Source organism: Melanerpes formicivorus, unplaced genomic scaffold (genome assembly GCF_026170545.1).
Source record: "Melanerpes formicivorus ecotype bairdi unplaced genomic scaffold, bMelFor1.0.p_v2 SCAF_6, whole genome shotgun sequence".
NCBI lineage: Eukaryota > Metazoa > Chordata > Aves > Piciformes > Picidae > Melanerpes > Melanerpes formicivorus.
Genome location: NW_027142358.1, coordinates 14,422,186 through 14,447,436, shown reverse-complemented (window position 1 = coordinate 14,447,436; position 25,251 = coordinate 14,422,186). Strand labels below are relative to the sequence as shown.

At 39.8% G+C, this 25,251-nt stretch overlaps 1 protein-coding gene and 1 non-coding gene across 3 annotated transcripts; both read right to left on the bottom strand.

Annotated features, from left to right (window-relative positions):
- Nucleotides 1-2,763: 2,763 nt before the first annotated feature.
- On the bottom strand, nt 2,764-2,837 carry TRNAN-GUU (transfer RNA asparagine (anticodon GUU)). Its single transcript has one exon. It is a non-coding gene; the product is annotated as a tRNA-Asn (tRNA).
- A 2,317-nt stretch (nt 2,838-5,154) lies between these two features.
- Nucleotides 5,155-24,976, bottom strand: SAMD8 (sterile alpha motif domain containing 8). 2 transcript variants are annotated; one of them, XM_068139873.1, is made up of 6 exons: nt 24,812-24,976; nt 16,901-17,508; nt 15,060-15,155; nt 14,223-14,340; nt 12,736-12,886; nt 5,156-10,596 (listed from the first exon to the last, which is right to left on the bottom strand). In XM_068139873.1, exons 2-6 carry the CDS (start codon nt 17,479-17,481, stop codon nt 10,292-10,294), a joined length of 1,251 nt encoding a protein of 416 aa, XP_067995974.1. In that variant the 5' UTR covers nt 17,482-17,508; nt 24,812-24,976; the 3' UTR covers nt 5,156-10,291. The 2 variants fall into 2 exon arrangements, with proteins under 2 accessions (XP_067995975.1, XP_067995974.1); XM_068139874.1 differs by lacking the exon at nt 24,812-24,976 and having other exon boundaries at nt 5,155-10,596.
- Between the last annotated feature and the right edge of the window lie 275 nt (nt 24,977-25,251).

Here is a 25,251-nt window from a genome sequence, read left to right as displayed (position 1 = left end):
GAGGCAGTGCTGGGACAGAGAAGGCATCTGAGTGGTCTTACATGTTGTAGGCTGGCCAGAAGTGGACACCAACCTTCTGCTATAAAAGCTCCATTTTTCAATTACTGCAATTCACAGCTTGGAGAAACAGCCTGATGAAGAGAAAACCAGAATGATCTATCGGGCCACCTCTGTGAAGGAGTCATCTCAGGCACAGCCCAGAGGCCTTCAGCAAGTGCTACATGTAGCAAAGCCCGCAGCAAACCACTCTCCTCTCACTTATTTAATGCAGCCTGCAGGACCGCACACACTTTTCTATGTATTTCCAGTCTCATGATTGGCAACTTGCGATTGCCACATTACATGCTTTGGCGTCAGCCAGGGTGATTATTTTTAGTAGGCAGGACACAAACAGAGGCAGAGCCTTCAGCTAAGTACACTGCAACGCTCTTGTTACAAAAAGGCTGAATCACTTTTTGGCACTCTCATTAAAGCTTTTGGCTAATAAAACTCTATCTGCTTTCTCTTCTGACACCAGCAAGCAGTTCCCTCCCTAAGTACTGTTTATCCTGGGATGGGGAGCAGGAGAGCCCACCTTCTTGCAAGAGAATGCAGCGCTTACTAAGATGCACTGAAAGCTACCAACAATCAAGGGTAAGGCTGCACGTATCTAGGCTTAATGTTAGCTGTTTAGCAAACCGGAGAGAACGACTAATTTCACCAGAATTTGTCACAGATCAGTGCCAAAATAAAAATGTAATGACTCATAAGTAGTAGCTGCAGTCTGAAGACCATAGCTGTGACCTCTAATTACTACATCACCCAGAACATTTATCTATCCAGAAATAGTTTGAAGTATCACAGAATCACAGAATGTTAGGTGTTGGAAGGGACCTCAAAAGATCATCTAGTCCAATGCCCCTGCCAGAGCAGAATCACCTAGGATCACACATGTCCAGGTAGGTTCTGAATGTCTCCAAAGATGACTTCACAAACCCTCTGCACAGCCTGTTCCAGGTCTCACACTGAAACAGATTTTCCTTGGGTTCATGTGAAACCTTCTATGCTCCAGCTTGCACCTGTTGTCCTATCATTAGATATCACTGAGGAAAGCCTATCTCTGTCCTCCTTGACACTCACCCTTCACATATTTGTAAACATTAATGAGTTCACCCCTCAAGTCTCCCCCAAGATGAAAAGATGCAGTTCTGTCAGCTTTTATGCACATACTTGTAACAGATTCATTTAGCATGCATCACAGAATCACAGAATGTTAGGGCTTTGAATGGACTTTGAAAGATCATCTATTCCAACCCCCATGCCAGAGCAGGATCACCTATACCAGATCTCCAGAGAAGGAGACACCACAACCCCCCTGGGCATCCTGTTCCAGTGTTCCATCACCCTCACAGTGAAAATTTTTTTCCTTATGTTTCCATGGAACTTGCCCCTCAACTTCCACCCATGGCCCCTTGTTCTGTCATTGGGCATCATCAAGAAGAGCCTGTGAGAAACTGTGATATTTGGCTCTCGCAAGGGGAAGGTGGGTGCTGGCGTTGCTGGGGGCCGCAGGGTTCAATCCTTAAGCTGATTGGCTGGTTTAGTCTGTGTTGTGGAGGATGTGTATTGAAAGAGAAATGGAGGGAGGGTGAGGCCTCGGGATGTCTGAAGACTGGCTGGGTCAAGAACGCAAACCTTTGTCCCAGCCCTGACTGCAGCCAGCAACAGGTGGGACTGGGAATGAGGGGGGTGGGAGTGTGCTTGGGAAATGTAAAGGAATTTGTGGAGATATTTATGAATATGCATGTTTGACGTCTATATAAGCTCAACTCAATTCACGTTCCTTAGCACGCTGGTTTTGTTGCGGTGCCAAGTTCATATGGAAATAGAATAGAATAGAATAGAATAGAATAGAATAGAATAGAATAGAATAGAATAGAATAGAATAGAATAGAATAGAATAGAATAGAATAAACCAGGTTGGAAGAGACCTTCAAGATCATCGCGTCCAACCTATCACCCAACACCACCTAATCAACTAACCCATGTAACCAAGCACCCTGTCAAGTCTCCTCCTGAACACCTCCAGTGACGGCGACTCCACCACCTCCCCGGGCAGTCCATTCCAATGGGCAATCACTCTCTCTGTGTAAAACTTCCTCCTGACCTCCAGCCTGAACTTCCCCTGGCGCAGCCTGAGACTGTGTCCTCTTGTTCTGGTGCTGGCTGCCTGGGAGAAGAGACCAACCTCTGCCTGTTTACAACCCCCCTTCAGGTAGTTGTAGAGAGCAATAAGGTCACCCCTGAGTCTCCTCCTCTCCAGGCTAAGCAGCCCCAGCTCCCTCAGCCTCTCCTCATAGGGCTTGTGTTCCAAGCCCCTCACTAACTTCGTTGCCCTTCTCTGGACTCGTTCCAGCAAGTCAACATCCTTCCTAAACTGAGGGGCCCAGAACTGGACACAGGACTCGAGGTGTGGCCTAACCAGTGCAGTGTACAGGGGCAGAATGACCTCCCTGCTCCTGCTGGCCACACTGTTCTTAATGCAGGCCAGGATGCCATTGGCCCTCTTGGCTGCCTGGGCACACTGCAGGCTCATGTTCATCCTACCATCAACCAGCACCCCCAGGTCCCTCTCTGCCTGGCTGCTCTCCAGCCACTCTGACCCCAGCCTGTAGCACTGCATGGGGTTGTTGTGGCCAATGTGCAGAACCCGGCACTTGGATAAATTAAAGGTCTATCAAGGCTACAATCCCTCTACCGTCGGCAGAGGAAAGGAGCAGTAGTCGTCCCTGGGTGGGCTCGAACCACCAACCTTTCGGTTAACAGCCGAACGCGCTAACCGATTGCGCCACAGAGACTCGTGTTGTTATGGCGTGCCTCTAGCGAATCTGCTATGCGCCCAGCACTGTTTTGCCTTTATTTTACAATAAACTGTATTTAAAATTTAGCAGTGAGCTTGTTTCTTACAAGCCTAACTCCATCCTCTTGGCACTTTCCCTTTACATATTTATAAATGTTAATGAGGTCACCCCTTAGTCTCTTCCTCTCCAAGCTAAAAAGCCCCAGCACCCTCAGCCTCTCCTAGTAAGGAAGATATTCCACTCCCTTAATTGGTTTTGTGGCTCTGACAGCTTTACTTATTTCCATACTGGAGGAAGAGCTTGTAACACCACCACACCTATGCTTTTAAAAACAATTTTGAGTTAGTCCAAAGATAGTTATGAAAATATGCTCAGTCTCTGTGAACTATTTTGGCAGCTTTCTGAAAGGCCAAGATTAACAATTCATTATACATTGGGAATGATGTACAGTAAATGAGACTGACACCTGCACATTTAATAGATAAGAATAAACTACTTCCTTGGAGAAGAGATAGGATGCAATAATATAATTAGTTTGCAGATCCTAAAGGTATTTTAAAGTCATTCAATTAATCAGGAGAGTAAATTCTGTTTTGTACCAGTTTTCCTTATGAGAACAAAGAGATCTGAAGACAATCTGAAGATGATTATTCTCAAGATTCTATTAAATAAGAATGTAGGCTAGTGAGAGATGTTTCACTTCCATTTTAACACCAAACTCAAGCCCATCTGCATAGATCCTGTTTTATTTCTTCATTACAGATAGCAGCTAATATTTCTCTTTACAGCTGTGGTTCAAATATCAACACTGAGAAGCTGTCCTGAAGGGACAAAAAGCCTGGCAGCAGCCAGCAGGTCTGGTTTTTCAGGAAATTGCCCACATTGCCCAGGCTTGTCTGAACATGCCTTGGGGTCCAAGTGGGCCAAGGTGTGTGTGCTTTTGGCCACGTTTTGAGAAAACTCATTCCATAGGTTAAAGTGTCAACTTTTTAGCTCTTAATCTTCATTATCATTGGCCATCATTGTCTCAGGAAATCTATAATCACCAGCCCAAAGAGCCAGTGCCTTACCTTGCAACTGTCCAAGCTCTGGAAAAAGTCAGAATCTTTGCTTGGAATCTGAGCTGTGCTTCAATTTACCTAAACACACTGCAAGACCCCTTGCCGTATAGCATTGTAAAGCCCAGGAGCAAGCAGATGTGTCTTGCTGGGCCAAGAGACAAACTCCAGGAGGAGCTGAGAGTCCCTAGGACAGTTTTGTTTTATTGGAAGAAGCACCAAGCACCGCTGCAAAGATTGCAGCTGAAGAACATCTCCTAATAGGCAAAGCTACAAAGCCAACAGCCCTGCAAGCCTCGGCAGCAATCTCTTTTCTACAAAGCTTTCAGCTACAGAGCCTTCAGAGACAAACCCTGCGTGTGCTACAGCAACAAGCTACAGAAGATAACAGAAAGGGAAACGATTCCTGCAGCTTTCATGTGGTCGATGCCATTTTGGTTCTGTTTAAATCCCCACACGTGCTGCATGGTATCATATCAGTAAGTAATTACAAAATCTGATTTTTATAAGCATCTGTTAAAGGTTTATTGCCCTAGAGAATTCTAGAGTTCCCACCCCCTTGTGGGAAATCTCTGGCATGTTGCCGATGTTCCCTTTTATCTTTACAGTTTAAATTGCCATTTGTTGTTTCTGGATTTTTGCTTATATTGTTTAAATTGTTACATGTTCCTGCTGGTGAGATATCTGTTCCACAACTGAGTATTTTGAACCAGTAAATAGGTTTCATTACTATTTTACATGGGATTTTAAAAATCAAGACAATTATTAATATTTTTATTAATAACGTTGCCTGCTGAACATTAATAACCTCCTTATGATCATAACAGAAGTGCAAGGTATTGTGGCTTTTACATCTATAAACAGTATTGTAGCATAATCTGGAAAGGAGGCAGCTATTCTCTATGGAAGTTTTCCCAACACGTTTTAGTTTTCCCCATCTGTTTTAGAAGATTTCCCATCTATTTTGGAGTCATAGAACACCTCTCCTATGAAGACAGGCTGAAAGAATTTGGTCTGTTCAGCCCAAAGAAGAAAAGGCTCCAGGTAGACCTCATAGCTACATTCCAGTATTTGAAGAGGACTCACAGGAAGGCTTGAGAAGGAGTTTTTTTAGTTAGACATAAGGAGGAAGTCATACTTAACTGAGATCTCAGAACATGGAATGCATTTTCTAGCTTTTTAATGAAAAAAAAAAATATTGAAGTGATCTTCCAAAACAATTTATAACTGGCAAAACCAGCAGGCACACAGATATACATACTATCAAGCGTGCATTTTCACACCAGTAAAACAGGGCTTTTGGGGAAAAAGAACTCTAAAACTTAGAATACACATTCTTATGGTCACAAAGCTAACAGAGACAATGAGCCATCATTTAAATAAATCAAACACTTGTCCTCTTTCAAATATTTTATTTTAGTACTTTTAAATATGTTTTAATACAACAAAGATATAAAACCATATATTAATTCAATCTGAGTTTAGAATCAAAACAATATTTACTTATTTACAGTACTCACTTTAAACTTCACTGGCATACTTTCTAGCTATTAAGTAATACTACTTTCTGTCAGAACAAAACTGAAACAACTGTGCAGTGTGAAAAGCCATGTTTCTACAGCCTCATTAAGTACCATATACAATGCAGTTTGTGGTTTTTCACATTTGACAAATTTCTCATATTTGACAAAAATTGATTGAAAGAACAAAACTAAGTTATACTTTCTACCTACGCAGTCATCAAGCTAATAGGTCAAGTTATTGTGCTCCACATTTATCATCATAAGTTCTTACACAACTATTACAAACTGCCTTTTAAAATGTGCATGTTATTGAATTATGTACATAATACTCACTGCAAATTTCTTAAGATACAAATGGTAAGTATGCAGGATACTGCTACAGAGAAAGTTTACTCTTCACAATACTAGCGTGTTTGAGGGGCTGGGAGGGATTTTTTTGGGATATTTTTCTTCATATAATGAACAAGACATCAATACATTCAATCCAAAGGACTTTTTCCCTAGAAATCCTGTTTCAATTAGAATAGCTTTCTGATGTTTCTTTTCAATGTCAAAAATACATCAGAAATAACAATCTGTATGAATCGTCAGTGGCCTGTCAAGTAACCCTTGATTGATAAAGTCTACATGCAAACAAAAATTCAGAGAGTAAGCTGGCTTACTACAGATTTCTGCCAAATATACTTCCATCTTGAAAAGACCATGATGGGTTTTGTAGTTACATGTTAAGTTTTTATAACAGTATCCTAGGTGACCCAAAAATACCTGCTAAAACCTCAGAAAAACAACCAACCAAAACACCAAAACAAAACCAAGAAAAAACCCCAATTATTGTCTGTAGCTTACTGCAAATTCTCCCCAATTTTAGTAGAAACTACACTGACAGGATGAAAAATTAGCAGTTGGTATAGTTACTCTTGTTAATACTCCAGGTCCACAAAACCACTTCCCCCCCCCAAAATCATCTGCTGTTTCTTCAAAAGCACATTTAATGATTAATACCCAGCTCCTCAATAGTTTTGGTGCTTGAAAATGTAGTGGACTTTCATACATCACAAACTAGCTAAGTAGTAGTGGACAAGCATAGCAAAGAGTATGCAAACACCGATGAAAAACCCCAAGGAGATATTAACTGTTGCAAAAGACTTGCATTTATGTCTGAGTTTGCCCCTTCCCTCTTTTCCTTCAATACTCTTTTTGGCACTACATGACACAGCCATACAGAAAAGATTATAGAAACCTGTGCTGTTATCCTCACCAGAAGGCTTCAATACATCTAAATCATCTCATTTAATATAAAACCAAGGTTGTTGGGTTTTTTTTGTTTTGTTGTGGGTGTTGGGTACCAACACTTTGCACAAGTGTTACCATGTTTGCCAGAGGACATGAAGGTAAGTAGCATATTTAGAAGCTTTCTGTATCATCATTCAAGAACAGCTGGAGGAACGTTTCTTGAAGGCCCTTCCATAAGCTTTTGTTAGTGTAATCAGAATTTGCTAAAAAGCCACATTTGTGAAACTCTAATTTCTGTGTGCAGGTGTAATGTCATAAAAAAATGATAGTTTAAGGGATCTTCCAGAAAGGAAAACCTACAGACAAAAAGTAGGAAACTTATTTTAAGAAGCTGTATAATAAAGTACAACAGGACAGGGAGGAAGGGATGGGGTAATGCCTGTGTCTATTGCTTGCAACCACATGCATACATACCTCCAGTTAATCAATAAGGAAGAGCTCAAGACTATTGTCAAGTCTTAAAGAGTCTTAAGGACTGCTAGATTTGCTTTAGTACCAAAAAATGTGGCCTTCCTCTTCTTTTGTATATCCAAAGTCATTAAGTTAAGATTTTTCTGTCTGAATAGTTTCTGCATTTTGTAGTACTAGGCTAATGTTGACAGACACTTGCACTTGCTAACATAACTCACTAATTCATTCATTCCTCTGAATTCAGATTACTTGTGTGCTCCCACAGACCACAGAAGATGACTTTGCACAAAATAGGTGCAGCAACTTAAAGGACAGCAAAAAAGCTGCTGCATTAACATATGTGGGAAGGACAACCCTGATCATACTTAGCTTTAAATCCACATCCCGATGATGCTCTGCTGCCTTACTTGAAAGTGCTTGTCAGCAGCAGAGAAGCAGCAAAATGCTTTCAAAACACTGACTCTTCAAAAAGAAGGTACATAATTTTAAGCCTCTCAGTTACTTACAACTAGTTTCCATGTAATCAACAATAACACTTACTTTACCAACTTAGAGTGATCTGTGCATTTTTGTATGCAAGCTCAGATTCTTCTATCAATTTCAAGCCTACCTCTTGTATGTTTATAGGACAGAAAAAAAATCATTTCCCAAACAGGTAAATTATCCTGACAAAGCTCTAACCCACTTCAATGGTCACAAAAACAACCTCTGCGTATTACTTATCTTGGACTCAGGTATTCAGCATCAAGAGAAACAGCAGTAAAGAACAAGTTTCCTTTGAAAAACACCAATAGGCAGTGCTGATTTAAAACATGGATTTACTTAACAGGATTTGAACAATTAAATTAGAACAATGAGAAGCCTTCTGTTTCAAAGTTTATGAACTTCATTTTTTGTTTAAATAATATTGAAATGAGACAGCTTTACATTTTGTAAACATTGTTACACTGGGCTGGACTTAAAAATTCTCCTGAGTGCCTAAGATGCAAAGTAATTTTTCAGTTTAGACACAGCTAAGCCAGTTAGTACTGACATGGTTCTTTTCATAGTTAACAGCTTTGCAAATTTAATTGGATACCTCTCCTCATGCTTTAACTTGGAATACAATTCTGCACATCCTAAGAATATGTGTTTCCTAGAGTTAAAAAAAAAAAAGCACTCATAACTGAGTGTGCATTGCAAAGGCAAATATTAATTAACAAATATAGCTGTTTCATTATAAAGTCTCAAAAGGAATGTTCAAATCATCTTTCTGAAATGAGAAAGATAAGAACAGCAAATAAAGTCTTTAAATGTTCTAAGATATTTTCTCCCTTTGTTTTCCTTAGTAGTAACCATACTTCTGCAATGAATGGCAAGAGCCATCAGGCTACAGCAGATTAAGTATAGTACAAATCTGCAATTTTGCTAAAAAATTGGAATGTTACAAATATAAAAGTCTCCCAAATACTACAACGTATGCGTGCTCAATACAGCTGGCAGAGATACTCTAAGGTGCACAAATCCTCTGTGGAATAGGAGCTAAATTAAGTTACAACACGAGGAACTGAATACAGTATAGTTACTAGAATCCAGATTTATAAAAGGAACATAATAAAGAGTGACCCACAGTAGGTTACAAGTCTCCAAACACAAAACTGTCTTGCAAAATTCCAAAGGGATTTTTTCCCCCCTCCAAACCTAAGTATGTTGCAGACATTAAGTCAGCTTGTACCAAGCTGTAAGTGCTTCGTGTAGCTTTCCAAAGACAACTTACACAAACCTTTTGCATGTATCACCTATTCAGAAATCGCAATAACCAAATTAGAAAGTCTGTACTACTTTTATATTTTGCACCTTTAATCCCTCAGTTTTCATTTAGCACAAATATAATTTTAAGTCTCTACAGCCAACACTAGCATTGTCCCCTTACAAACCACTGCATAAGAGATCACCATGCAACCCTTGCTTACGCATTATGAACTGAAAGTGTTGGTTTGGGGAGTGTTTTGTGGATTTTTGTTGTGATTTTTTTTTTTTAAACAACCAAAATTCAACTGCTTATAGTACTGCTATCTTTCAGTGAATGAGCAACTTAGTTTAAGAATTAGTCTCTTTCCATACTTCTTGTAATGTGTGTTTATACATGTTAATATACTGTGTGTATATATATACAGAGATATTCACCATATTGTTGACATCAGAATGCTAAAACATACATCAACATGTGCACTATTTCCAGTACTCACTATTGTTACTTTTCCTGAAAAAGTTACTACATGCATCTTCCCCACCTATGTATGGGACAATAAAATATATGAAGGTAAACGTTCTGTTTTTTTCAGTGTTAAAGAGCTGCTCCAAAAAACATGCACAGGTTGGAGTATAAAGCAATTAAAACCACTCAAAAGTTATTTTGTGACTTTACACTCGCTAAAGCTAAATTAACTACTTTCATTGGATGTAACAGTTACTTTAACTCATTTATTTAAACTCAAAAGGGAAAACTTCAAGTGCTGGAACAACTGTATCAACAACTGATAGACTAGACTAAATAAGCTCTCATTTAAAAAAAAATAAAAATCATCATTGCATAGCAACAAGACAGACTTTCATTTTGGCAACCTGTATGCAGACCATTTATACTGTCAACTATACTTTAAGACTTGTTATTTAACAGTTCAGAGGCCCTTTTGGCAAGGAACTATACTGCTTTCTTCATCGTGACACAGTACTCCTCGAACACAGAGATGGTTTTGAAAATTACATTTATGACTGTTTTAAAAGAAAGTCTTTATCAAGTTCTAATTTTTTAGTCAGGCTAGCACCTTAGGTAAAGGATATTTGGATCTGTAAAGTGTATAATTCTATTCTGAACAAGCACACATTTGAGGTTAAAGCTACATAAATATTCACATAGAACCTTACTATGGGTAATAGCGTTCTGCTTTATCTTCATGGTTCCCTGATAGCCTTTACTAGCCCCTGCACTGTTTTTTGTATTTTAGCAACAAAAACTCAAAACATATCCCTGTGAAGTAGGGGAACCCTATTTTATGGCTAATAATCTAAGAAACAAGACAAGGAAGAGGAGATCAGAGTGAAAAATGTTACATGATCCCCCAGCTAGCCTTGTAGGATCTTAGTTACAACTCTTCATAGAAATCCGAATCGACCCACATACTCTTCAGCCAATCAATCTTTTCAGTATAGTAGGTTTTGAAAAGGGCCAGCAATATTCATTGGGAACAGTACCATTAACATTGCATTCAAAAAAAGAAAACATTGGAAACCAGATCCTTGCTCTCCTACTCTGTTGATACGCTCTGGTATTAGCTAGTGTATGGTAATACAAAAAGAGTCTTGTAGTGATGTAAAAGGCAATGAAGACATCTATAGAATAATGTTCATGTGCAGCCAAAATGAAGAAGATTCCAAAGAGATTCAGGACCCATGACAAGGTATGCAAGAAGTTCCAGCTCCTTGGTGTATCTAGGAGAAAATAGAAAGTTGGTCTCAAAAATCTGGGTCACTACAAAATCCAAGCCTAGACTTTGCTAATTTTTATAGAGATTTTGTTATCCAAAAGTGTGACAAAGTTACTGTCTTCATATGGAAATACTGTTTACATCTAGAGCAAACACACACACAAAAAATTCCAAATGCATGTGTATTACTTAATTACTTCATTTACAAATGCATCTATTGTTCATTTTGGGATTAACAGAGCATCCTGAAATGGTGTAGGACCATGCAAAGCAGAATTCTTTTCCCAACCAACTTCTTTTAATGAAAAGCATACCTTTTCCATGCCATAAAGCATATATTACTCTGCTATTGTAGTCATTAACATGCACAGGTTAACTCAAACTAATTATCTTAGCTTGGTATATTGTGTATCAAATAATACTTTGGCTTCACAAAAGACAACTATTGCTTCATAGATTCTCGCTCATTATGAGGTTTGATATTTTGGCTTTAGGGATTATACTAAATGTACAGACATTTACCTGGGTATTTTGCCTGACTGGGTCAGTGGCAAATACAGGAATAGTATCTTCCCCAGTATTCTCTCTGTGGCAAACTAGAAAGCCTTTCTAATTTTCTTGTCTTGTTTGCTCTTTCAAATGTGCCATATTCATCCTTCAATTAATCTAACAGTACTTGCTCCTTTCCTGTCTGCAAATGAACTGTCACAAATCTGAGCAAAATATCAGCAATCTGATATTTTATTTGTTTGCTTAAGTATTACAGTTTGAACTTTGAGGAGATGTCCTAATTTCATCAGGAATTAAGATCATATTCTCCCTAGTAGCAGGTATAGTGCTGTGTGGTAGATTCTGGACAAGAATAATGTTGATAACACAGGGATGTTTTAGTTGTTACTAAGCAATATTTTTTCTAAGTTGAGGACTTCTGAGCTACTCATTCTGCCCTGCCAGTGGAAGCTGGTGGTGGACAAGAAGCTGGGGAGGGGTATTCCATACAATATGATGTGATGTGCAGTATATTAACTGGGGGAAGTTGGCCAGGGGTACTGTAGCTCAGGTATGGGATGAGCATCAGTCAGCGGGTCCTGAGTACGTGCATTATGCATCACTCATTTTGTATACTTGTATTATTTTTTTTCCCTTTTCTGTCCTATTAAACTGTCTTCATCTCAACCCACAAGCTGTACTTTTTTTTCCTCCCTTCCCAGTTGTCTCCCCCTATTCAGCCACCTGAATATAAGGCAGCAGTGTGCCTAGATAGCCAAGAAGGCAAATAGCATCCTGGCCTGTATCAGAAACAGCGTGGCCAGAAAGACCAGGAAAGTGAGAGAGGAGGGAGCAAGGGGCTGTGTGGTGCTTAATTGTTGGCTGGGGTTAAACCATAGCAGGAGGTCAAACAGCAGGTATTCTTAATACTTAGAATCATAGAATCATTTTGGTTGGAAGGGTCTTTTAAGAATAATCATTAACCCAGCACTGCAAAGTCACCACTAAATCATCTCACTAAGCACCACATCTACACGTCTTTTAAGTACATCCAGGGATGGTGACTGCACCACCTCCCTCAGCAGCCTATTTAAATGCTTAATAACCCATTATGTTACAAAGTTTTTTCTACTATCCTAAGCAAGCCTCTCCTGGAACAACTTGAGGCTGTTTCCTCTAGCAATAAGGACTTCCCTCAACCTCCTATTCTCCAGACTAAACTACTCCAGTTCCCTCAGCCATTCTTCATAAAGTTTGTTCTCCAGACCTTTCCTCAGCTTCACTGCCTTCCTTTGGACACACTCCAGCACTCTGATGTCCTTCTTGTAGTGAGTGGCTCAAAACTGAACACAGTCATCAAGTTGCAGCTCCACCACTGCCAAACAGAGGGGGACAATCACTTTCCTGGTCCTGATGGCTACCCTATTTCTAATACAAGCTAGGATGCTGTTGGCCTTCTTGGCCACCTGGGCACACTGCTGCTTCATATTCAGCTAGCTGTCAAGCAACACCCCCAGGTCCTTTTCCACCAGGCAGCTTTCCAGCTCCACTTCTCCAATCCTGGAGTATTTACACTCTCACACCCCAGGCTAACACCAAACAGTATGTATTCTTAACACTTAAGGACATTTAAGTATTGACACTCTGTACTTACATTCTGTGACAAAGAAGTTGAGCATGGTCAGGACAACAGTGTGGCCACTGAACATATAATCTCCACACGTATGTACTCCAGTCAGAGTCATTCCAAAGCCACTCCATATTGCAAACGCCCGCTGGAGTTTTGCCCAAACATTGCCATACAGCTACAAGACATTGACATGAACCTTCAGTAAGTTCCAGCCCTGCTGCCTGAATGGTATGTCTCTGAAGTTAGCTGTTTAGGACTCTGTATGTTTAATACCATTTATTACGTTGGGTCTTCTATTAAAAACACAGGTCATAATATCTCTGGGTTTTATTGTGACAGTCACAACAGTGAATAACATTACTAACTACAATTACTAATTATATTACACAATACAGAATTAACCTCTTATGAATACTGGAATATAGAGCAAGTATTTTGTTGCAAGCGATTTCTACACAGAATCTGCCCCCATTTTGAGTATATTCAACTTTGCAATATGTCACTGTCAAGTTTCCAATATATTCAGTTCAAACCTCTTCTAACTAAGAGCTAGAAAAAAAACCATAAAATCCCATGTTCTATGAATAGCCCTCATTAGAAAGGGTGAAGTAGTAATAGCTTTTTTGTTTTCCCTGAAACTATGCATCTAACAAGACAAAGAAGCAATCATTCCAATTTCAGCCTTTTTTCATGACATCAGAATCTTAAGTGCATGCTTTCCCAACGTAATTACTCTGGTTTACAGTGTGAAATATTCTGCACACACTTCCACAAACGATTATTTCCTCTCTGAAGTGGAAAGTACCCCTAAGAATGCTTGCCTGCATAACAGCAATTAATGAAGGGGCATGGAGGGAAATAGGAGACCAACAACCCTGTTCTTGCAAAAATAAAACTAACATTATTGTGGTGTGTGTTTAAGACTAACCATAGAGTTGAAGAGTCCTCCAAGAGGCTAGATTGGGACAGGAAATTGTCATCTTTTGTTATTTTATCCCATAAGCCCTGCATCTGCTACATAAACAGGTTGCAGAGTCAATTCAGCCCTTGTCTGCCTCTCTTTCCCTGCCCAGTGCAGTTCTCTTTTCTCTGGCAATGTGGGGGAGGTTTGCTGCCTGTCTCAGCCCCAGCAAAGCTAGTTTCGTAGCTACACCATTAGGCTTAGTTTGGGGGGGTAGGGAGGAATGGTGGGAGGCCTGGGTGGGTCACATTGAAGCCTGGTTTGTTAGAAGGATTGTGGCTTGAAGAGCTTGTTGTTAAGCTGAAATGTGAATTTGGGTGGTTAGCATTTATGCAAATAGTGTAAATGTTTGTAAATAGTAGATCCATTTACATTTCCAATTCTGTGTGGAGCATTTTAATTTTTCTGCTTTTGGGAGGGGTAAAATATATTTTCTGTCCACTCTAAACTCAACTACGACATTATGGTTACAACAATCTTAACTGTATCTTAAATAAACATTTGAACATAGGAAAGAAGAAAAACACTTTAAAGCATTATAAGTTTTTACCTTTCCAGTACACTGCAAGTGCTGTCCTGGCACAGAGAGGGAGGTAACAAACATTGTAATGCAACGTAATAAGAACACTGTCCCCATGAGGCTGCACAGCCTTCGCAGAAGTATAGACCTGGGAAAAGTACATAAGAATTGATTGCAAGAGCCCTAAAATATAGTGGTTGTTTTTTTTTAACAGAAAAATTATGATAAACTTCTCCCCCAACACTCCAGCTTAATCCCATGGAGTCCATTCATAATTGCTGCAATTAACTGCATGTAAAACCCCCAAACTTTAAAGTAGTAGTGCAAAGGTATGGTTCCCACGTGACAGGGTGAGACAGTAGCAAGTTTACTGCCACCAAACGGTACAACTCCATTTCTTTGAAGGTACACTTATATTAGCTTTGGTGCTCATACCTTCTGTTGGCAAACTGGCAAAAATCAACAAACTGGTAACAATTTAACTCAACATATGCATGCACACAAAAGAGTGTTTGGGCCTTTGGTGACAGCAAGCTGGTAGGATGGCCCAGTCATCTTGTGGAATTTCAATCTCATAGGATTTTCTTGTATACAGAATTTTTACAGTATGGCAATATAGACTAACTCTGAAATACAGATGTTCTGAAGAAAGCAACATAAATCTGGTAGGAAAGTAATTTCAGATTACTCCTTTGTAAGATTAAAAAAAAACAACACCATTCTTTATTAAACCCTTAGATCCATTTTAGCAGGGATGTATTAGAAGCTCATAAGACTCTTAATGAATGAAATACCTTGAACAATTGTAACAAATTCTTGTTACAGTCCTTTCTCTGAATCAGTTAACTTGAATTTTACATACTGTACCTGTGTTTGTGAAGCAGAAGAACCAATAGCCAAATGTAGCAAAGAATTACACCACATACTTCAGTCATAGCAAAAGCCCATGGTATCCTAGGAACACTAAAAAAGGGGATGAAGCAAGAAAGTTACAATACAAAGGCTTAATTTTCCGTTGTTGTACTGACAATAAAATCCTATAAACTTCTAACTACAAAACTAACTTGTATTAATCTCACAATAGTTCAAATTACAACCAAAACCTTATTTTGTTAGACTGAATAGACTATGAATTAATTTTTAATTACATCATCTCCTTTCTAGTAATGTGCTTTCAGCAGACATTTATATTGGAATGCACTAAGGCAGGAAAATTCTAGTACACACTCTCAATTTACATGTGTCATTTACCAACAGGATGTGTTCCTCTACCCGTTGTTTCCCAACAGCCTTTTTCATTCTGACACAAGCTTGCATCATGTAAATTATGCTGCTGCTTATGCTTGTAAGAATGCCATGTCAACACAAATAATGAAATGCTGCAAAGCTTAAAACCTTAAATACTTGTAATGAAGGAGAACTGCACAGGAAAGTGTCAGGTAAAATAAAAATTGGTTTTGAAGTTTAATTTTGGTTATAATTGCTATATGCAAATATTTTAGCCTTGCTTGTCAAGAAATGTTAAGACTTTCCTGCACCATTAAACATTTTTATTCTGCAATTTTACCAAAATGCAGATTGACAGATTTCAAGAGCGGCTGCTCCTCATAGTTTTGTGTACCCTCTGATTCAAAAGGGCAGCCAAGTGCTGCCTCAATGCAGCTTTGTAGGAATTCTCTCGCATTTTGTGAGCTGTTGCTTTCTGACCTCCCTGCCCACTGAATAGTGTGTCAGCTCCCTGTGAACAAAATCCAGCAATGACAGAGCTCCCATTCTCTGTCATCTCTTCCACTCTGCTGGATGTGGTCCATCCTTGCTGAGTTATATCTAAATTTATGGGGGATTCTACACACTTAAGTCAAAAGATTAGACTCCTACTGCCTTCATGAAAAACACTACTAAAATGGAAATTACTGGCAGGAATAAGGAGATCATGAAGACTGAAGTCTTAAACAGTTTTTATCTTGTCTTTTAAAACTCTCCAGTCAAAGAGTTCTCCATGGTGCAAGTTTACTTCCTCAAAGCAAGCATTTCGCTTTTATTCAATCTGTAGTCAATTATTAAAATTTCACATTTGTTACTGTGGCTCTTTTTTGCCTAAAGTAGAGTATTTTCTATTTAAAATGAGCAAGTACTGTGTAAGTTACAATGGTGTTTTAGTATACAGATACTCTATGGTTAAAAAAGATGCTGGTTTATTTAGACTGCTTCAGAGGTTCCCTAAACCAACTTCCTAGGTTGACAGGGGAGAGGGCAAAAATACAGTATTCAGTGCTAATCCCTTCCAATTTCCTTACTCACTGGCAGACCAAAATATTCCTTCATCAAAAGTTTTTCTTTATCAAGACATAAGCTTCATAGCAGCACATAGATTTCAGAAAAAGCATATGGCTCCCTATCTATGCCAGCTGACCATCACTGTTTCTACTAGAGTGAGAGCCAGGACAAGTTAATTCCTGTGTAGTGATTGGCTAGTAGAATAAAATGTAAACTGGGCAGAACAGCAGCTCCATTAATTTTCCCCTGAGAAGACTAAATGTCTGCCTCTAACTGATGCACATTTCAAAATCAGCAGAATGGTTTACTACACTCTAATTAGTACTTTGCAGAGACATCTCTAAGAGTACATGAAATTTTGAGATTGAAGAAAAGACAGCCTATACTTTAATCATCATGTTACTACTTTGCTTTAAAAGAAAATTGCTTACCTATCTAGAAATATGTCTGGTAGAGGTGGATATGTTTGCATGTCAGGTACGCGCTCATGTACTATAACCATAACAAATGATGTAAAGCCAAACACTATGAAAACATACACACAACTTAAAATTGTCTTCCAATACTCTGGGTCCAGTCTTCGAGTGGAGTGTTTGTTTTTGCCATTTGTATATTGGTACTGATCACCATTCAAGTCAGTAATTGGTCCATCATAGTCCCGAGGTACTTCGCCATTACAAAACCAATCTGCACTCTGCAGTGAACCAATATTTGGGCACACTGTGCCAACATGACCATCACTGCTGTAACCCAGCTCTTCTAGGACATCAATATGTTGCTTCTGTAGTTTTCGTATGGACAACATTAGTCTTTTGATATCCCCCAGGATTTTGATTTCCAAAGGAGGGGATCGTAAATCATACTCTGTAAGCGTCAGCAGTGTAATTCCATCTAGCCTATGTCTATTGCACAAAACATCCACGTATTCACAGAAGCCTTCTTCTTTCAGCCACTTGGCCACGTGCATGGTAGTCCAGCGTCGAATGCAAATCTGGTTATTGCCTGCCATCATTCTTCTCTATCCACCAATAAAATCAACCTGTTATATATTGGAAAGAGACAAGACTTGAATATTCAAAGGAAGATTACTAAAGTGTCAATATACTTCGTGTGATCTTAGATGCTTAATTACCCAAAGGCTTTTTATAAGAGCCAGCTAGGAAAAAACAGTCACATAATTTATTAGGTAAGCAATATGAAAATGTTTTTAAAACATTTTTAATTCAAGAACAACATTTTCTAGAAGCACCCAGCCTACTTTTATTCTTTTGTTAAAAAGAATAATGAAAAACAGTCCAAGTTTGTTAACTACACTAGGCAATGAAAAACAGATTCTTCTGTTTATATATCAGCTTAGTCATTAGTCTTCTCCACTGTTTCCAGTTCATAAACTATGCAAGAAAGCACAGCCAGCAACCATGTAAAATTGAATTAAAGTTAAAATAATACATTATGGTTCTAAACACTACATAGTTTTAAAACATATACTGAAGCTTTGGCAACATGACATTTCTCCCTGACCTCTTCCAAGTAAAACTATCAACAATAACACTGACCAGAGGCATGTCAGTTGTATGTTGATGGGGCAGCCAGCGCAATTCTATCTTTGTTTGATCTCAATAATTAATATAGATGCTTATTAAATTGCAAATACTTTAAAATATTACTATTAACAGTAGTAGAAATTTAGCATTAGCTTTAACTCCAAAGCATCTTCCAAAGTAATAGGTAACATAACACACAAACCAACCCCAGAAAAGTATGTATTCTCTTCATATGGATTTCTCAAAAATTACTTTGTTGACTCTAGAATGCTGTGTGAATGAACTCAAGACATCTCACCAACGTATTAGTCACATGGACCTGACAAGTCTCCAGAATGACTTAAAACAGCCAGGGAGGGCAGGGGTGGGGGGCAGGAATCAATCATATAATGTTACATAGAATGTAAGAAAACACTTTTGAAAGGCTAACAGTGATGTAAAGTAATGAAAAGCTTATCCAATATTTAAGACCCACAGTAGTACAGAACGGATTTGTGCATAATTTATATCTGCTAGCTTTTGTACAGCTACCATCTAGGAAACAGTCACAATTTCACAGCTCTTCTGTACTTAAAGAAAAAAGTCTAATTAATAAGAATGCTTCAATTAAACCAACCAAATCTCAGGAAATGCAAGACAGTACAATACACTAGTACCACACAGATCACTCAAGGTTGTCAGAATTAAAGCATGGAAACAGTATATTTAATCGATTATTTAGCTTCTGTATACAGTAAACAGGTACTCAATGAATATTCCACAGATTTACATTTTTTTAAAGGGAAGAGGTCTTCTAAACCCAGAAGTTCTTTCCTTCTCATTTCTCTTTTGGAAGAGGTACTAATTGCTAGAAGTAGCTCTTATCGTAATTATTTGATGCAACTTCATTTTCTTCCAGCTTACATCTATTAGCTTACATGTAATAGCATCTTAGGCTATTTTATTCTGTATCAGAGAAGATTCAATTTGTCCAAAAAGACTTCTCAGCAATGCAAAAGAAACAGTTTAGAAGAAAAATGAGCATACAAATCACAGTTGACCTTCTAAGAGAATTAAGGGAGCAATACTTCTGAAGATACTCCCTCAGGAGTTGATTGGATATTAAGATCCGGTACTTAAGGCATAGTTTAAATATCCAAAAACTCCATATACAGTCAATATGCATATAAACTCAAATACATAGATTTAAACAGTTGCCTAAACATCCATAAACTGCTACTAGAATCTCTGCATTTACTATACCCTTCCTTCTCCATATAAAAGGGTATATTCTAATTTCTATGTTATCTTAATATTTTTTGAAGCCTTGCTCAAAACAACTGTAACAACTGCTTTGCTTACACAGCTATAGAAAGAAATTCTGACATTCAATTTGTAGTTAATGACCAGTTAATTGACTTACTCAACTTACTTTGTCTTCTAGCCAAAGCAATTTCTGAGGGTAAAGGCAGGAAACTCTCCCTAACCTGCAAGAATCATGTTCATCTGTCACAAGCCACCCCACCCTACTGTTTCTTCATCTGGCACTGCAGGAATAAATATCAACCTTTACCAAAGGTGCAATAAAAGTAACCTTACAACATTGAGTAAGCATACCCATCAAAGGTCATTACTGACTGAACGGGCTGTACCTGGGAGAAAGTCTATACTAACCTTAAAATGCACCTGAGACCTGTTCCTGTTTTTAAATTCTGTCAAAGACAAAACATGTAATCAACTGGAAAAGACAAATCAATAGAAGAAACATGCTTTTACACAAAGCTGGTAGCTGATTTCTTCTCAATAGCAACAGTTAAACTCAGTTTTGATGACAAAGCAATTTCTTTGAACACAGAAACTACCTTCTCCTTCAGACTACTCATTTAGTGACACTTAGTTTATATGGTAGAAAGTACTTCCTCTAAGAATCTTAGCATCACGCATACAATATGTATCTCTATGCCTAACTGCTCATGTTCATTTTTGAAGTTTAAGAACATAACATTTCCAACATTACCACTCTGCAACACAAGACTGACATAAAGTAGCAGGAGAGATTGAGTCACCTAAGTAACTGCGTCTTCTGAAAGAAAACAGCACTGGAAACTACTTTGCCTTCTACGTTACTACTTTCATGGCTGAAAGCAAATAATGGATAACACTATTTAACTCTGAATAGCACACATGAGTAACACAGAACAAGCAGACTTCTGTGTCAGAAGGAAAAATATACTTTTTGCCTGACATCAGCAATGTCTGTAGCTAGCTAGTTGATTACTTTCCTGTTACTGTGACTTGATATTTAGTCAGCTGATCAGCAGTACGTGTGTCCTGTTTCCCTTTTTCCTTCCCCAGCCTTTCAGTCAGCAGCATGAACACTATATATAAACTTCATGTGTATGTGTGTGTGTTTGGGTTTTTTGTTTTATTAAGAAAAATGTTACTTTATAACCCACAAAAATTTCTACAATTTGGCTAGGGCATTTTAAGAAATGACTGAGTAATACCCTGTTAGCACTTTTCCTAGACGCATATGGACAATTAATCTCTCTCAAAAGGATTACCCATGATTTTATCATGTCTTCCTCTACTGAATTACTACTGGTCCACCGTTAAGTGTCTAACTTTCCTAGCATACAGACTTTTGAGTCAGTATATTGAGATAAAAATGAGGAAAATCGAATGTGATTATCACTACTCTACCCAAGGAAAAGTAGCATTAATATCACACTAATGTTAGGCTGTAATCTTGTTACAGAAACACCACAGTCATAGCTGAAAGGTTAAATAAGATCCTGGTTAGTTCAAAGCAGTTAGCAGAACCCTGTCTAGATTTGTTTATTCCACACGTGTGCAAAACTCTACCAGCATCACTACCGCTTCACCACCTGCCTGCATGTGCCTGGGACTGCCTGTGGTTGTCCTTGCTGATGTGCCTCTTGATTTTTTTTTCCCCAGCTAGGTTCAATTCTGACCACCTTTGAGAGTAATTTTAGCAAGGATGCTTAAGAACTATCAAATCTCAGAAGATTTAACCCACATTTCTTTGTGGAAGGTTCCAAGCTGAAGTCTGAATATAGGCAATTCTAATTCAGCCCCTACTTCACAGAGTTCAGTATTCAGTATCACTGAGGTTGTTTGCTGGCCTAGAAGCAAGACATCGCACACCTTGGGGAAAATGGTTTTCAGTACAAAGGCTGCAGATTTGCATCGCAGACAAGACCCAGACTCAGGGCCCTGGCTACCCAGCACAAAAACGCCACACACAAAACCGTGCGCTACGCCAGCCTGCAATAATAAGGCTACTGTCACATACCAACTTAGTAATGCTGTGCTGGAAAAGGAACATACAGCACTGCCTTGTTATGAATCAGAAGTCTCAGATAGTCTGCTGACTTGCATCAGAACCTTGTCACTTGCTCTTCTTGAAAACTCTAAATTCTTCAGTGCTTATTTAAAGCAAATAGCACCAAAGGTTTCATTGCCATATAGCATACAGTGACTTAATCTTAACCTTCTAAACGCCACCATATATAGTACAATATCTTGTAAACAAAAAGAGAAAAAGAACATTTACAAAAATTATTCTTGATTTTTCAAGAGCTTTTTAATATAATACTTGCCACACTCTATATAGAGCTGATCAAATACAGCAAAATGACCACTTCGAGACTGATTGAAAAAAATGAACAAATATTTCCTGTAGCCAGTATACAATAACATCACATGTAGAAATATTCCTGTATCCAGTTTTACTTAGTGACTTTGCTATCAGAGCTGTTTCATAAACATTTCCAGTGAGATTTTATCAGCAGTACTTTAACTGTACTCAAAGGTACTTTAGCTTTATGAAGGTAAAGTTAGAAATCTCATGAAGTGACACTTTTTAAGTTTACTGTATGTCTTAGGTTTTAAACCAAGAAAGATGTGCTTTTCAGTAACTACTTCTTGAAGTGCCACATTGTGGAAAATATAGAACTGATACTGTAAAATCAGAGATTAGCTCCATATGTTTAGAAGAGTCTCTCTGTCAAACGCCTCCATGCAAAACTGACAGCAGCTACTACATAAAGTCCTGAAAGCTAAACATATCTGTCTTAAGAACCACCAAAAGCAGTTACATATTGCAGTAAGCTGAACAGAATATGTACTGCTCCCTGACTTTTACTCCTCACTGAACCACAAGAGTTGTACTATACTCAAGGAAACACTGAGTAGCTCAACTCCTCATCTACTATCCAGTTAACAAAACATGTTTGATCCTACTCAAGGCACACATAAGTGATTTTAAAAAACAACTGGTCAAGTACTCCACCACTTATATTAGGATGTAGTTCACAGCGTTCCTTAGTATTTGTACAAGATCTCAAACCTTTCACGTGCTAAATGTCAGATGTCAAGTGTTTTTTCCCTCCAACTTCAAGAAATGGTATATCCATCTCTTAATAGAATGTTTTGCTACTCTTTATCCTTACACAACTTAGCAATACAACAATTCAGGTTTGCTTTTCTGTTTTTGTATCTTTTCTTCCCACAGCCCCATCTTAGGGTGGAAACAGAGGAAGAAATGCACAAATCTCCACCCATATTAATACCAAAACAATATCTGAAGTTAAACCGTGTTTGTTCTCACTCTTCATAGCCATTTACAACCCAACCTTTCTCTTCCAGTGAAAGCCACCTTCATTTTAGATACATTCAAATAAAAATGAAATAAATTAAAAAAACCCAACCATCACAAACCCAACCTTTAAAAGTTAGGTAATTATCAAATAAACATTTATAATACAACATCGTTTACAGATCTCAACCAGCTTAGCAGGTTGCAAAACTGAGCGCTGTATAAAGGAAAGTGATAGTACAAAGCCTGAATATTTACAACTTCTAGGCCAAGCTATGTTTTCAATTGTACAGTACTGAATAAAACCCACCCAAAACCCACCACCCAACTAGCCACCAAAAAGACCACATAAAACAGCAAACAAGGTAGTTTAGAAGTCTTGCTCTTTATAAACCCACAGAATGTTTCCTTCACATCTAAATAGCACTTTCCCAACAAAAACTTAAAAAGCTTTCCATAGAACTTCCTTGCACTGGGTATAAAAATTACTGCAGTCCTGTGAGTTAATTCCCTCTTTTTTTCCCATACAATAGAAAACAAATTAAGAACAAGATCACAGGAATTCTGCTGCTTCTGATATTCAGCAAGAGACACCTCCTACCAAACATGGAGGGGCATTTAAATCCCAGGAAGTGTCTTGCTGAGCTATGGAGGTGGACCAGACACCATGTTAAGTTATACCAGGGAGCTCTGTGGAGACAACGCATATTTAGTGTTAAGTCCTCTTACAGCACAGAATGCGTGTCAAGTTCTCATAAAATTAATTCTGCAACCTGAAGCATCAAATACAAAAACATGAGACCACTTTAACACCATCTTGAAGCCAATAGATATGTGAACATTAAAACTGCCTCATTTGCCTTGTCTTCCATTAACTTACAAAGCTGACAAAGCCTGCCCTTTCAAAGTATTATTTTTAAGAAATACCAATCAGCAATTGTTAATTGAATAACCCGAGAGTCCACCTAACACATGAGCAACAACATGCAACAGACTGAATGGGTCACAGTTCCTCGAGTTTCAAGTTTCTAAACACACACAGGCCTTAAATTCAGACAAAATCGGCCCCACAGGCAGACTCCTCCATTTAATCCCGAAACTCAAACAGCCCATACACGAACCGGCAACAGCACTTTTCCATGCTGCTGCATCAACTGTCAAATCCTACACGTTCAAAAACTTTTTTTACTCAAAACCAAATACTCTGCCCTCAGAAAACCCACCAACTTTACCCAATTGCAGAGCAAACAGTATGACAGCTAAATACGTTTCGACCTGCTATGACTGTTTTGTTATCGAACTGTAAGCCTGCCACAAAGCATCATTTTCAGAAACGATCTGTTTCCTGTGCAAGCTGACAGAGGAATGTGAAACCTAACAATTTCACTCTCCTCCCAGACCTGCCACAAGAAAAGAACACAGCAGCTGCACGCCCTGAACCTACCCGAGACCGGCCCTGCTCTCAGAACACTGCGGATCCTGCTACCTCCCCGGCACACACACCCTCACACTCAAGCTTCCCAACGACGCTTCTTCCCTCGCTGATTATTTTGAAGTAGAAAACATACAAAGTTCAGGACGAAATCGATACGACCAGGCACAATGCCTAAACCACCTCACCCATGACAGATAACTTAAGAGAGAAACACGCCTGATCTTTAGTTTCTCGGCAGACTGGTTTCCTCAAAAGCTGGCACCGAAACCCCAGCGGTACTCCGCCGAGAGCCTGCCAGCCAACACGGGTCGACGGTCAGACCTCAAGAGAGACGTGTCCGTGAAAGCTGTGAGCTTTAATTAAGGTGGAGCGGATTTTAGTGCAATCAGATAACACAGGAGGCTTCACCCCAGCCGCAGATGAACCGGTAAACGAAGCTATTCTCCAACACGGCAGCTGGAGAGAAGCAGCCCTTTTCGCTCCCGAGACCCACGGAGCCCGCCGGCAGACTCCAGCCCGGCCGCAGCAGGGGCGGCGCACGGGGACCAGGCGTCTCGGCGGCCAGCTTCCAGCATCAAGGCGGCTTCTCCGCGTCCCTGGCCGGCAGCGGGGCAGCCCCTGTGGGCCCAGAGCCGAGCGCCGAGCTCCATCGCGGGACGACGCGCGACCCCCTGTGGGAAGGGGAGAAGAGGAGGGAAGGGGAGAAGAGGAGGGAAGGGATGAAGAGAGAAGGGAAGCGCCCCCACAGCTCGCCCCGCCTCACCTGCCGCCGCGGCAGCAGCGCTAAGCTGCGGTGCCACAGCACCCGGCCTCGGGGCGGCGGCAGCGGCGGCTTCTGCGCGCCCTCCCGCCCGCTAGCGGCGGCAGCCACCGCCGCGACCCCATCACCCCGCCGGAAGTGGCGGCCAGCAGCGCCAGCGCCGAGCGGCCGGTGGCGGAAGGGGTGGGGACGGCGTGGGAGCAGCTTCCGGGAGGCTGTGCCGTGGTAGAGGCGTGTTTCTTGGCTGCAGTGCCTCGGGGTACCGGCTCCGTACGGCGCACCGGCCCCTGCCACCCGCGGGTTGGCTGCAGCTGCGGCGAGCCGAGGACGTAGCGCGGGACACGCCTGTGCGCAGCGGGTCCCTGCCGCGTTATTACCATGGGCGTTGCCGACACAAGTTTAGAGCAGTTGAAGGGTTGGTGCCTGCTGGCACCTCGCTGTGA